The 13,542-nt window shown below is 50.6% G+C and overlaps 5 protein-coding genes across 5 annotated transcripts; 2 read left to right on the top strand and 3 right to left on the bottom strand.

The window, feature by feature from the left end:
- Nucleotides 1-471: 471 nt before the first annotated feature.
- Nucleotides 472-1,785, top strand: BBA_04942 (fluG protein; the record flags this gene model as incomplete). The annotated part of the gene is made up of 1 exon (XM_008600039.1): nt 472-1,785. The coding sequence occupies one exon, from the start codon at nt 472-474 to the stop codon at nt 1,783-1,785; it is 1,314 nt and encodes a 437-aa protein (XP_008598261.1).
- A 525-nt stretch (nt 1,786-2,310) lies between these two features.
- BBA_04941 (radH flavin-dependent halogenase) lies at nt 2,311-8,205 on the bottom strand (the record flags this gene model as incomplete). Its single annotated transcript, XM_008600038.1, has 6 exons — nt 2,311-2,798; nt 2,890-3,429; nt 3,500-3,937; nt 6,657-6,792; nt 6,850-7,803; nt 7,903-8,205. The coding sequence occupies 6 exons, from the start codon at nt 8,203-8,205 to the stop codon at nt 2,311-2,313; spliced, it is 2,859 nt and encodes a 952-aa protein (XP_008598260.1).
- Nucleotides 8,206-9,598: 1,393 nt separating this feature from the next.
- On the bottom strand, nt 9,599-11,057 carry BBA_04940 (RNase H domain containing protein; the record flags this gene model as incomplete). The annotated part of the gene is made up of 3 exons (XM_008600037.1): nt 9,599-10,337; nt 10,410-10,802; nt 10,858-11,057. The coding sequence occupies 3 exons, from the start codon at nt 11,055-11,057 to the stop codon at nt 9,599-9,601; spliced, it is 1,332 nt and encodes a 443-aa protein (XP_008598259.1).
- Nucleotides 11,058-11,507: 450 nt separating this feature from the next.
- BBA_04939 (N2,N2-dimethylguanosine tRNA methyltransferase) lies at nt 11,508-12,580 on the bottom strand (the record flags this gene model as incomplete). Its single annotated transcript, XM_008600036.1, has 2 exons — nt 11,508-12,280; nt 12,349-12,580. The coding sequence occupies 2 exons, from the start codon at nt 12,578-12,580 to the stop codon at nt 11,508-11,510; spliced, it is 1,005 nt and encodes a 334-aa protein (XP_008598258.1).
- A 386-nt stretch (nt 12,581-12,966) lies between these two features.
- Nucleotides 12,967-13,530, top strand: BBA_04938 (C2H2 type zinc finger domain-containing protein; the record flags this gene model as incomplete). Its single annotated transcript, XM_008600035.1, has 2 exons — nt 12,967-12,975; nt 13,036-13,530. 2 exons carry the CDS (start codon nt 12,967-12,969, stop codon nt 13,528-13,530), a joined length of 504 nt encoding a protein of 167 aa, XP_008598257.1.
- Nucleotides 13,531-13,542: the final 12 nt, after the last annotated feature.

Here is a 13,542-nt window from a genome sequence, read left to right as displayed (position 1 = left end):
TTTTTACAAAAACTCAAGATCAGGGTATAAGGGATTGCAGAACGTGCGGATACTCTTTCGGTCTACCGCGTGATACTGTATACTGTTGCAATCACAAAGAGGAAGGCGGTATACAAACGGCTGATATGCACCTGTGAATGATCTAGACAAAAATAATCACAAACTGTGAGCAGAAAGCCGTTTACATTACTAACTTAGGCAGAAAAGGCCGCTTGCAGCACTAGCAAAGGAATGCTAATAAAAGCCTATTTACAAGCGGATTAATTGAGGAATTTAGGGCTATAAAAAGAGGATGATTTCCAGGCTAAAAGTAATTAATTTTAAAGGATAAGGCTAACTATGATATAATAATAATTCTGTTGCTTGATTGATGACTTGCACCAAGACGCCCGCTTTGCCAGAGCTCTGCACAGGTTTTCGATTTTACTGCCCTTGCCACCATATCCAACCCAGACTGAAGCAAAAACAAACATGACCACTCTGCTCGAAGTATTTCTAGAACGTCATAATTCTGTCCGCTTTGTGCGACTACAGTGGCAAGATGTATCTGGAGTCTTACGCGCGCGCGTTGTTCCTGTGAAGCAGGCGAGACGATTGGCAAGCGGTAGAGCAACGATGCAACTAGCACCACGTTCGCTTGAGTCGGCAGTGGAAAATAGCGTGCTAACCGCTCCTACAAATTATTTAGGCAGTGATAGAGGTTGTCCAGACTGGACTACACTACGGACGAGGACAATGTTGGATCCGCTCTATGCCAGCGTCATGTGCGGCATTTCAAGAGATCAGGGACCAGAGTCCAGGAGGAACGATGTTTGCGCTCGTCGCTCTCTCGAAAACGTCTTGTCAGAAGCATCCCAGCGATTCCAGTTGGAGTTTCTTATTGGTTTTGAAGTCGAATTTGAGATATGGAGGCCCAACGCGAATGGCAAGCTTGTCTTGCACAGCACCGGCTTGGGTGGGTCGGCGTGCTCTGGTCTCCGGCACGCCTGGTACGATTACGTTGAGGAAGCCATGCTGATACTCTTGGAAGCAGGAGTCGGCTTAGAAGGGATGCATACCGAAGGTCAACAAGGGCAGTTTGAGTTCAACCTCGAACCAAAACCGCCCATGGAGGCTGTGGATGAGCTAGTCTTTGTTCACGATACGCTCAAGAGAGTGTTTGCTCACCATGGGTTGGTAGCCACAATGTTTCCGCGTCCCGCAGCACATCGAACGCAATCTATTGGACAGCACGTTCACTTATCTATCACGGATCGCCCAGAATTGGAGCAGTCTTTCCTCGCTGGAATTCTACGTCACCTCCCTAGTTTGGTCGCTTTCTCTTTACCGTATGATTTGTCTTATGAAAGGCTCCGACCTGGGCAAGGTGGCAGCGACATCGTCGCCTGGGGAACGCAAGATCGTCGGGTCTCTGTAAGGAAAGTGAAAACAGGCCATTGGGAGCTGCGTTGTGTTGATGCGACAGCCAACATGTACCTTGTGCTGGCTGCAGTACTGAGCGCGGGCTTGTGGGGATGCATGAATGGTGAATTGCTGCACCATCAGGATACATCGTCTTTGAGCGAGGAGCAGATTACCGACAGCGGTGCTCCGTGTATCCCCAGTACGTTCGAAGCCGCGCTGGATCAGCTTGAGCGAGACTATGAATCTGAGGGTGGGGTGCGGGAGACGTTGATGGAGAGCCAAGTCATCTGTCACTACCTGAAAATGAAGAGATACGAGCGGTTTCAGTTGGCTCAGATGGGAGAAGATGGAGGAAGGAGCCTGCTTACTGAGGTGTTCTAATACTACCTTGGTGGTACACACCTCAGATTAAGCCTTGCTTAGCATTCATCGTTTTACTTTGTTTTATACAACTCTTGGTCCGTCTTGTCGCCGTGGCGTTCCACCTTTTTGCGCTGTCTCGTTGCATTCCTCTACGGTGGACTGAGATTCTGCACAACTCGCGAATCTTTCTTAAAATTACCGAATAAGAAAATGAGTATCTAGAATAAGAAATGATCATTTATTTAGCCATAAATATGTTATCAGGCGTTTTTTTGATCGTAAAGTAAACTTGTATGTAGTTTCGTGTCATGTAACCATACGTGCAGTATGCCCGATGGCTAGGTGCCTCATACTCAAAAACGTCATAAATGTATTATTAAGGTCAAAATAGGGGTAGAATTGTACTAAGAAATTAAATGTCAAGCTAATGCTACTTTCATCTTGTCACTTGGCGCAACCTGCGAAGAATAATTCAAGCTTTCTGTGCATATTTATCATCATGCTCCCGAACCACACGAGGTTGGGGGCACATGATACCGAAGTTCAAGCTACAGTCTCCACTGCTTCCTTGTTCAAACGGTATTCATCGCTTGAATGGAATATGCTACCTTCCCTAATACCCGGCCTTTTGCCATCAAGGAATTCGGGCGAGAATAGGCATCCAGGATCAATTCTAGCTTGCTCCGACTTGACGAGGCCGAGGCTACCACGCACCAAAGAGGGAGCTAGCCCATCGATTGGGTCCAGCGTAAAGCTATCAATTTCAAAGGGATCTTCGCGAGTCAATCGCCTGCTTTGTAAAATGCCGAGAACTTTCAGCTCGTCGGCTGTAAGGTGATGCTGCAAATCGCCGAGGCCGTTCGCCCACGAGACATCTGAATCTTCCCCGTTGACACCCAGCTTGGTGAGCTTCTTGAACAAGGCCTCTTTCTGTTCCGGGGCGACGTAGGTGAATGACTTGGAGCAGAACTCCAAAATCTTTGATATTTCAGCTTGTGTCACTTTGCTTCTAGTGTCATTGTCGACAGTGCCTTGAATAACTAAATCAATGTTGGAGGTGGATCGTTAGCAATGTGGGAAGAGAACGTAAAAGACGGCTACGGTTCAAAGTAGGCGACTTACTAGGTCTAAAAAGATCAAAGGCTCTTTGGAACCCTTCTTCATTCAAGTCTTGCAAGATTGGCAAGTGCTTTTCTCGAATTTGCTTGGTGGCGCTACTGACAGCCAAGAAGAAGCGACTGTAGCTCTGAACTGTTTTCTTAGAGTGCCACGCGCCGGCTGTATGCTCATCACAGTCGCCTCTGACTGAAGCTGCGATGGTAGCTGCTGCAGAAAGACCACCCGTGATAGCTAGGTGGACACCGGAGGAGAACAATGGGTCGATAAAACTTCCAGCGTCGCCGCATATCCGTGCGTTGGGTAGATGATACGTCGACGCAGTGTAGGACCAATCTGAAGCTGACCGAACATCAGAAGCCAGCTCAGCTCCCGCGAGGAGTTTTTGCGTGGTGGGCGCCATCTTAAGAGCTATCTTGTAGTACTCTAAGCCCGACGGCCGCCCCAGGTCTCGCTTCGCCCGGGCTGCTTGCTTCTGGTCTTGTACGATGCCTACGGAACGAGTTCCGTCATGCAGTGGCATAAACCAGGCCCAGCCACTGGCATCTGTAGTTTGTACCTGTTAGTTAATAACCGTAAACTGCCACGTAGAGCTAGGGCAGGTCAAGGTACTCACCATCCAGTGCCTCAAAATAGGGGGAGCCTTGCATGTGCGTTCCAGGACCGTAAATATTATCGCTTTTCCAGTATGCCCAATTGGCGACATTTTTAAAGTTGTCATTCACCCTTCTGTTCTTCAAGTACTTGGTGCTCAGGATTCCCTGCCTACCACTGGCATCCACAAGGTACTTGAAGGAAATGGAGCCTGAAGTGCCGTTCTTACGCGCCCATATGGCCGACTCAGGACGCGGCGCATCAACAGTAACCTCGTCGTCGTCAGGCACAGCGGCCGTATTCTCCCTTTCGCGTGCAAACAAGATTTGCTTGACTTCTGTTGACTCGAATATCTGAGCACCACAGACCCCGGCGTGCCTGAAGAGTATATCGTCGAATTCTGACCGCAGCACATTCCATGCATATCCTTCGGGGCCGCCGGCTTCGAGGAAGTCAGTGTCTGGTATAAAGATTAGTTGGACTGATATAGATAGAGTTCGATGGATAGCAAGCAGGGAAAGAGCTTACATGCATCAGGCTGGCCCTGAGCGAGCCGAAAAACAGCACCATTCTGCTCGCGTTATCATTGGCTATGAGCCGGAACTATTTGAGACCAAGTTACCTTGTGATAGAATCCGTGTGCATTTATTTTATCGTAAACATCAATAAACTGGAAGAAGTGTCGGAGAGATGGAAGCGTGCTTTCGCCGATGTGGTATCTGATGGTGATGCTTTAGTCTAACGGGAACCTGTATTATATTTCGCAGAAACTCGAGATGACGAACCTCGGGAATTTTTCCGCTTCGAGCAAAACGGTGTCTATACCTTCACGAGCCAAACACGCCGCTGCATATGAACCCGCGGGGCCTCCTCCAACAACAAGCACAGTACAGCTACTGGGAATGGCCATAGTCGACAGCCTCAACGATAGGCAGTTTCGACTGATAATGAGTGGAGAGCAGCAGTATAACTTAGATCTATGGTATCTGGATAGTGGACAATGAGCGATTTAAATAATCGAATCCGGTCAGTACTTTGTCCAATATCCAGACCTCAATCGACGTGTACTCGGATGCACGGTATCGATCAATGGGTAATTTCTGCAAAAGAATGGCCGCGCAGTTGAGTAGACGTATGCGCGTCTGACGTAGCCTGCGCCTGCATCTGCATCTACCTACATTCAAACGCCCGCATGGCCTTTTTGCTCTTACTCAACTTGCATTGTCGGGACTCCGAAATACCTCTTATAGGTCGAGACCTGCAGCTAGGCTAGCTTTGATATAGCATACGCCCGAAGCTTCTGTGGAGAGGTTACTTCGCAGGACGATGTCGGTTGGTGATTGCATGACTGTGCGGAAAATATTTGCAGAAGACTGTTATCGTCTCAGTGTCTTTAGACATGACGTAGGCAGTTGTAAATGTAGCAATTAACTAGACTTTAAATATACCGCGCTAGTCACTACTGGTAACCCCAGAGGGGCTACTTCGGCAGCAGCCGGACTTTGACCTTGGCTCTTGATATCAGCATTGCGTCGCTCCCCACTACCATGGTCGGGAATGCTACTTACCATGGACCCCCGTCACTTCAACACCTAACGTGATGGGCGATGTGTGCTTCGAATATTTTACATGATTCAATACAACAGCTATGCATCATAAAACGTCTGGTATATTTTCTGCTAGATGCTGAGTGGTCGTAGCGAATCTCGTAGCCCTGAACCTCCTTCAAAAGGCGACAGGAAGGCCTTGTCCAGAACTGTGGATCGAATCAGCGGGGGACCAGCTCACGTGCGCAGCTCAACCATGGTCGAACAAAGCTCAACCTTGGTCGAAGTGGGGCAGAAAACGGCAGAAAAATGATACTCAATTACAGATACGTTATAGCTACTTAAATTACTAGGTTAAACCTAACCCTAGCATAGACCTACCATATACTTACTCTATATAGGGAATATATAATGTAGCTATTGCCTCTAGCGCTGTTGCCTCTAGCAGCTATTACGGCTATATTCCCTATATATATATAGTATACTATTAGGACCGATTTTTAGAAGGTTACCTTTTTATACTAAAGCACTTACATTTATAATTTACTCTATATTATACTAAAATATAGCATCTTTAAGTATTAGTTTCTTTATAAAAAGAGCTTTAATTCTATAAAGATTTATATATATTAAAATATAATTAGTTATTAGAAAAATATTATAAAAATATTATTATTAAGTACTAGACTTTTAGTTATTTAAACGATAAATTTAGTAGTATTTATTTTAAGGTATAATAATATAGTTTTAGTAGTATAATATAATAGCCTAATTATAATTTTAGCTTTTTAGTTTTTTTAAATCTTAAATTAAAGAGTTATAATAGAAAAGTAGGTGTTCAAGGTACACCGTAGTCTGTCTATACCACCGGCTAACACAGACCAATCCCGTCTGTACTACTACTAATTCCCCCTTCACCCTTCGGCTACTAAAATCGCTTCGGAGTGGGCTGTACTTTCTCTGCCGTTCAACATTCCATCTTTGCCGAACCATCTTTGCATAACCCACACTCGGTACGTATACGGCTGCAGCTCAGCATCGAACGACCCGGTGCGTGTTTTTCAGCTACCACAGGGATGGTATGCTCAAGAGCCGCGCTTTGTTCCGCGACAAGGTGGGAACGAAGAAGACGGATGGTTGCTGACGTACGTATTTGACGAATCGCAACTCGATGTTCATGGAGATGTGCGGCAGCATTCGATCAGCGAGCTTTGTGATTGATGCTGTAAACATGTCGCGTGACATGGACGCCGTCATCGCCAGGGTGAAGTTACCGCAGCGAGTGCCGTATGGTTCTCACGTTAATTGGTTTTCGGAAGAAGAAGTCAAGAACCAGAGACCCCACGACCGAGTCAGGAGTTCAGTAAATGTAGTCTCCACCCAGGAGAGCTCTCAGGCTCTACAACAACCTTGAAACTACCTCGGGCGCGTATTGCTAGATTATTTGCAATGACGCTTCGCTCACTGTTTTTTGTCCTCATCAGACTTGGATGAGGTAGCATGGCAAAGGCTACCACACATATCGAAAGTGAATATTTTCCTTGTCAGTTAGGTCTTTGAAGTCTGTATCGATATGTCCATCTGCCCCAGCAGCCACATCAATGGCATCTCTGCGGCGATTCTCATGCCAACAATACAGCGCGTACAAAGTAATGATAATCATCGCGAGAACATAGCTGGCTAAGATAGCGGCCACGCCAAGCGGGTATAGAGGTGCCTGATGTGATTTGAAAAACTGGGGTGCGATAATATTGCTCGTGCAGTAAGCCTGTAAAACGTTAGTGAAGGCCTTCTTCAAACAGCGTCAAGCATGTCAAGCACTTACAATAAATGCGAGTGCGTTTGTCGCAACTTTTTTGGTATGACCAGCCGTGTTGGCCGCGTTGAGACCCAGTGATAAAATGTAGGGGCCCAAGTAAAAGTACGACATGTACAAAGCAGGCAAGCGAGAGTGAAAGGCATCCAGAGGTAGAGTGTAAAGAAAGACCGACGACACTAGTCCAACGACAATTCCAAGGATGACAAACGCTGTGCGACACTGGTACTGAGGGAAATTTTTTGCGCAAAGAAAAACACCGCCGTTGCATATGTACGATGATATTGTCTGGATGATGCCAGTCGGCATGGTAAGAAGCGTGGAGCGCTGCGAGGTAAAACCGAGTCCCTTGATGACGAGCGGGGTGAAGTTTGTAAGACCGCCGTTTGGTATGGAAATCATAATCTGAAAGAGAAACATGAGCCATGTCTTGGGATCGACCAATGTCTCTCTGAACTGCTCCCATTTGAACTTTTTGTTCTCAACTCCCGTTTGATCCGCGCGCAACCTGTCGATCACGATGCCTTTTTGCCGGTCCGTGATAAATTTGGCTCGAACCGGACTATCCGGCAGAAAAGCGCCAATCACGAGTGCCCACGAGATTGTCATGGCACCGGTGATCCAGAACATGCTCCTCCACTGGTGGTCGCCTGACAGGAAGCCGATGCCCCAGCCGATTGGGCCAGTAAAGCACACGGACAGACCTGTATACATCAGGCCTGTACGTAAAGATTGTTCGGAGCGCGAGTAAAACATGGAGATTAGCAAGTAGTTTCCCGGTACAATTGGAGCCTCGAGGGCGCCCAAAATGACACGGAGGGCGATGAGGGTTGGAAAGTTGTTGGCGAAGCCTGTGGCGATGAGGATGATGCCCCAGAGAAACTGAACGGCGCACATGAGCTTGGCAATGGGGAATCGCTGGAGCAGACTGCCACTGGGGAGACACCAGAATAAGTACCCAAACTGCGACTGTCAGACGCATGTTTCCAGGAAAATACGAAAGGGAAATGGGCGAGGATTGGTCAAACAGCGCCGGCTACCTAGCAAACGAAAAGGACTTACGTAGAAGGCGCTGCCTACCCAGCTGTACCGATCCCCATACAAGCCTGTATCTGCTCGAAAACCATATAATACAGCTGTAGATGTGGTGATTTTATCCATGGCACCAAGCGTAATATTGAACCACAGCAATGGAACGAGCCGCAAGTCAAGTTTCCATCGCAGCCTAACCCACTCGCGGCTCGAGTACGTCTCACCGTTGCTGAACACATCCGCGTACTTGGCAGCCTCATCAGTGGCGGCTTCGTGTGACAAAAAGTCAACAGGTTCAGTTTTACTGGCGGCGATGGCTGACAGATTTTCCATTTCCTTGCGTCCTAGCTGCGAATCTTGCCGTTGTTTTCAGAGATGGTGACCGTAAATAACTACGTCACCATGTCACACTGACCTGGTGTGATGTTTGAGGAACACCCAAAAGAAATCGCGGGGTTCCGAAATGTACCGTATTTAAGCAAGTATATTATTTGCTCCTTACTCATCACTTTCATCACCGGCCATCTCTACCCTGTCAAAAAGATCAGCCAATCATCAAGCCGCTCTTTAATAAATCTCTTGAGCTCCCACAGTTTTTCTTCCAACATTACTTTCTCTCCTTCACAGACATATATTTCGGTATTCACAGTCTCTCCAGTAGGCTGGTCATTAATTCCTAGAAGTTTGGCAGTGGTCTCCTGCACCACATAGATTTCACCTTCGAAATCGTCAAGTTTCTTGCGTTGTGACGTCGTGTTCACCTGCAGCAGATACCCATCCACACATTCCTCTTCTCTTGCTCCTTCGACTACTGCTGGATAGTCGCTGTGTTTGACGGCTAGCGGAGTGTATCTAGAAACCAGGGCGAGTTTCACCATGTGCTCAATGTCTGCTACTCGCAAGTAGTCGCCTGTTAAAGTCCATGCATGCTAGTAAGGGCTTTTTGCCCGAATTGTGCCGTAAATAAAGATCGGGCGTGGAGTTTTTGAATCTGATATTGTGAGGCTCTCAATAGCGAGATCCGTCCGTCCCAGATCGCTTGGTGCTGAGTTCTCCATAGTAGAGAGCTGTTTGTGTGCGTCGTTGCGTGTGTTTCCCGCGTGGAGTGTTTTTCAATGAGTGTTCGGCTGGTCCCCAGTATTGAGGATGAAAGATGTTTCTCAAAGGTTTAAAGCAGTGATATTTAGCCCGTAGGTGTGTCTCTATTTGAACCGTCCTTTCTTCGGCACGCGCTTCGTGACGCGCAATCGTAAAGCCGCTGTCGGTGCTAATGAGTAGATGATGAATGGTTGCTTGTTTGCACGAATCACATACTGAACTCAAAAGCAACATACAAGTACACCACTGTCAAAGAAGGTCTTCTTGTGGCTTGTTGATACTTGGGTGGCTTATATTATTCCGCCACGTCCTCGAGTAAAAGTGGCTATCATCACGTGGCAGTTATGAGGCGCTTGAAGAATCTTGACTACATACATATAGCGACAAAGAGTAGCGCCGAACAGATTGGGTACCTTTTGTTACCCATAGGCTATCTGTTTGTCATTGAAAGACCGCAGACACAAACCATGCCTGGACCAGACATGGTGGGACCACGGGCTTGACTTTGGGGCCAGAAACTCTCCTCACCACGCCGACCGAGAGCATCAAGACGACGCTGCTTCCTATTCAAAAAGACGGAGAGAGAGATGGAGGAAGAAAGAGACCGCACGCTGCAAATAGATAGGTTCTATAAAGACTGCGGTGTATCAGGCTGTGTTTCCAAAGCGGCCTCGATCCATCGCCACAACTTCGACGTTGTCACAAAATTCTTATTCATCTCCGCCACCACGCTGAGCTTCCTCGCAATCGCACGACTATCGGTCGAGTTGGCTCTAGTACCAAAGGCGGCAGCCTCCAACTTGTGCAATTCCGAAGCTGCCAGGTCATTCTCACGGAGCTCCTCCAAAAGTTTTTTATTTTCTTCCTCTGCCGCCATTCTACGGAATAATTCAGTAACATCGTCGTCTTCTGCGTCTGCTCTATAGACAAGCCTGTACAAGTCTTTTAAATGAGCAAAGTCATACTTGGATGTCAAACGCACAAGACGAGAAAAGGACCACATCATGTCGGCCTTGTCCCAGGATTCCGCGGGCGGCGGATTATCTGCAGCAAAGCCTTGGCGGAACGCGCTGAACTGCTGCTCTGGGGGACGCGTCTGTAGGCCCGGCGTGGTGAGCAGTTCGCTCAGAGGACCGCTCGACGCAGAGCCCCAGTCGATGAGGCAGGTAATGTTGAACTCGCCGTCGACAAATATGTTCCCGAGATTGAGGTCGGGATGAAACAACGTGTAGGACTTTTCGGGCATGGAAATGCGAGGTATCATTTGCTGTAATACCTGTCCCGCAAGGCAGAAATCCAGAACATTTTTGCTGTTTTCAACGTTGGCACCAACCGCAACATAGTCGCTCCAGCGATTCGCCGCCGCCCTGTAGCTCGACCAAGTTGAATAGTCTCCCTCCTAAGGAATGGGCGCGAAAAAAACATGCGGTGAGAGTGACAGTTCCTTGGCGTGGCCGACAAGGGCGGAGATGAGCGAGGCCAAATACTGGCCATCATATGTAAAAGGGCCGCGCTCTACGGCAGTGTCCTCAAGTGAGTCTCGGTGCTGCCAGATCAAGGCTGGGGAGAGGCACTCGCCGACCACGTAGCTCCCGAGGCCATCCTCGAATACAGAGCCAATCTTGTCGAAACGAAGCCTGGATAGACGGCCCGTTATGTCACCCAGCTGTCTCATAATATTTTCTCTCGCTCCGTCGGGTAGGGGCAAACGCAAAGGGTCAGCCGTGAAGCTCGATGTCGTGCAATTGATCCAGTGATACTCCCGTAGAGAGCGACCGGCCGCTTTGCTCATGAGAATGTACGGCACCCCTATATCGTTATCGCACGATGCGCTGATAGAATGATGCAGGGAAGAAGAACAGTCAGCGCAGCGTTTTGATTGCGTACATGAGTACCCCAAACCTGAAAGAGTACACTTCTGGCACGGGGACCGTAGTTTTCTCTCTTAGAACCTTTAGAGTCGCCACTTCGCTGAGCAGCATCTTCTTTACAGAGTCGTCTGAAATGATGGCCTCGCAACCGGTGCGAGGGGATCGAAAAGCCCATTGCACACCATCGTCAAATGAGACGAAGATGACCCAGTTCATGCTGCCAGTCTTTGGCGCGGCGGTGGTATCGCATGTACATTTTCGGCCGCGAGGCCTCCCGCGAGTGCCAAAAGCGCGTCGAGGCCGAACCTAGCATGACGGAATATCCGTTGCGACATTTTGATGTTGTTTGCATAAGCAAGGCGACAGCGGTGTAGTTTATGGTTGAGCTTGTCCTACCTGAGTCGCTCACGATGTGGATCAAACAGGCAGCACTTGGACCCTATATGTCTCGGTTGTGCAAATTCTCTCCGATACTACACCTCTCAAAGTAGCCTAGAAGCAAGTGAGCCTTCAAAGTAAGAAATTCCCATCTCATTTACATTAGTATCTAGTTCGTGTTTTATACGTGTGTAGCATGGGTATAATAAACCATGCCAAAGACTAAAAGAGACACCGCATGTGCATATTTTCCCGCTCAACTCCAGAAATGCAACTACTGTGATATCTTCACAGCCCGACCCTCGCAAACATGTCATCATACAACTTTCCCACCCATCCATCCTGCAAACCCCCCCTCGCCACGACCCCCATGCCGCCCACGGCCCACGCCGCCGCCACCAGCGCCACCACTCCATGCAGCGACAGCCACCTGTTCCTCCTGTTCCTCTGCGTCTTCCTGTCCACCGTCAGCGCCGCTGCGCCGCGCCATCCCTGCGTCGACGGCGCCCACCCGCACCACTTGGCCGCGCCCCAGACCATGTGGCCCGCAGCCGACGCAATCAGCCCCCAGTACGCCGCGTGCGCAATCACCGGATGCCGCGCAAAGCTGTGCGCCACGTACGCCAGCCCAATGTTGGCGCTGTCGCCGTCAACCGCCAGCGGCAGCAGCCGGTTCGCCCAGACGTGCGCGGCGCCAAACACCGCCAGCGCGTAGCCGGACGCGGATATGTAGCTAAAGGGCGGCCAGAGGGACAGCGCCGCGGCGCCCGTCTGCGAGCGGTGCAGCGCGTACATGGCGGGCGTGCCGCCGCCGTAGCGACGCATGTTGGCGCGCCGCCGGAGCAGCCGGAGAGCGATGCCGGCGCCGACGTGCAGGGCTGCGGGCGCGGCGACGAGGAGCGGCTCCAGGAGGGGCGTCTGGTAGATTTCGCGCGCCATGAGAAGGTAGGTCTCGGAGGCGGCCACGGAGCGCTGCGCGGCGGGGATGAGGGACACGTTGGCGAGGTGCAGGGTTGTGAAGACGGACATGGCGTAGCTAGAGTAGCGTTGAATGCGTGAGACTGAGAGGGGCAGGGTTGGTCAGTGCACAAGTCGGATGTTGGCAGAGGGGGGAAGACAGAAGTCGTACGGTAAAAGATGGTGCTGTGGCCGCCATGGGTGCTTAGGCCAGGCCCGGTGGTGGTGCTCGCCAAGTCGGTCGACGCCGCCAAGATGGTGTCGGAGCCATCAGTTTCGACGCCGTCGTCGAGCGTCTTCTCGTCGGAGGGCTGCGGCGACTCGATCGGGGACGGGTCGAGCTCGAGCAGCGAAATGATGGTCTGCTGCGACGCGCGGTGGTTGAGCGACTGTGTGCCGTCCATGGCGAAAGCCTGCGGTTTAAGCGTGCTCGATCCACACTTTGCAGTTTGGTGTTGTAGTGCTGCGTGTGAGTCGGGATGAGCTTCGCAGGCTTGAGGATACACAATGGGAGGCGTGTTGAGAGGATGGCCAAGCTGTTGGTCGTCGCGTTGGGCGTCTCAGGGCCCAGTTGTGGCCCGTGGGGAGCCGAGGCTGGCCCCGTCAGCATGAATTGCAGCGCTGTCAGTGGGCAGCCACGCTGAAAGAGCCCCGCCGCGGCGCTCTTCCCCCACTGAGCCGCGCACCGCGCTTCAGCGTTTCGCCCAGCCCATCACCAACTCCAACAAACACCAACCCTCCTTCAAGCCTTCAACACTACACATTGTCCCAAGCGCGTGGCCTCCTCAAAATGCCTCCGGTACGCCCCCATATTCCTTTCCCTTCTTCTGTCGCATTCTACTGACGCTTTCCCACCCAGCGACATCAAACCCTCCCCCCCGCCGCCACGTCGTCGGCCCGCGACGCACAGAAATCATTCTACTGCGCCCTCTGCGCCAAGGGCTACACGCGGATGAACGACTACGAGGCGCACCTTGGCAGCTACGATCACTCCCACAAGCAACGCCTCAAGGATATGAAGGCCATGGTCCGGGACCCTGCAGCCGGCGCGCGTGCCCGCAAAGCCGAGGCCAAGGCCGACGGCCTCATTAGCATCAAGGTGCCCGACGGCGGCGGCGCTACTTCATCGACGGCTGGTGGAGGCTTCAAAAAGGGCGGCTTCAAGAAGAGTGGGTTCAAAAGCACAATGGCGCCCGCCACAGAAGGCCAGGGGAAGCCCGAGGCGGTGGCACAGCCTGTGCGGCCGGAGGCAGCGGTAACGACGGCCACGATCAAAGCACCACTGGGGACGGGCGAGAGCGATACCGAAGACGAAGGCTACGAAGTGTACGATCCGAGATACCCGACCGATTGAGAGGTCCACACG

Source organism: Beauveria bassiana (genome assembly GCF_000280675.1).
Source record: "Beauveria bassiana ARSEF 2860 unplaced genomic scaffold BBA_S00012, whole genome shotgun sequence".
Taxonomy (NCBI): domain Eukaryota; kingdom Fungi; phylum Ascomycota; class Sordariomycetes; order Hypocreales; family Cordycipitaceae; genus Beauveria; species Beauveria bassiana.
The sequence above is the reverse complement of the archived record's forward strand: the minus strand, read 5'-3'. Positions and strand labels throughout refer to the sequence as shown.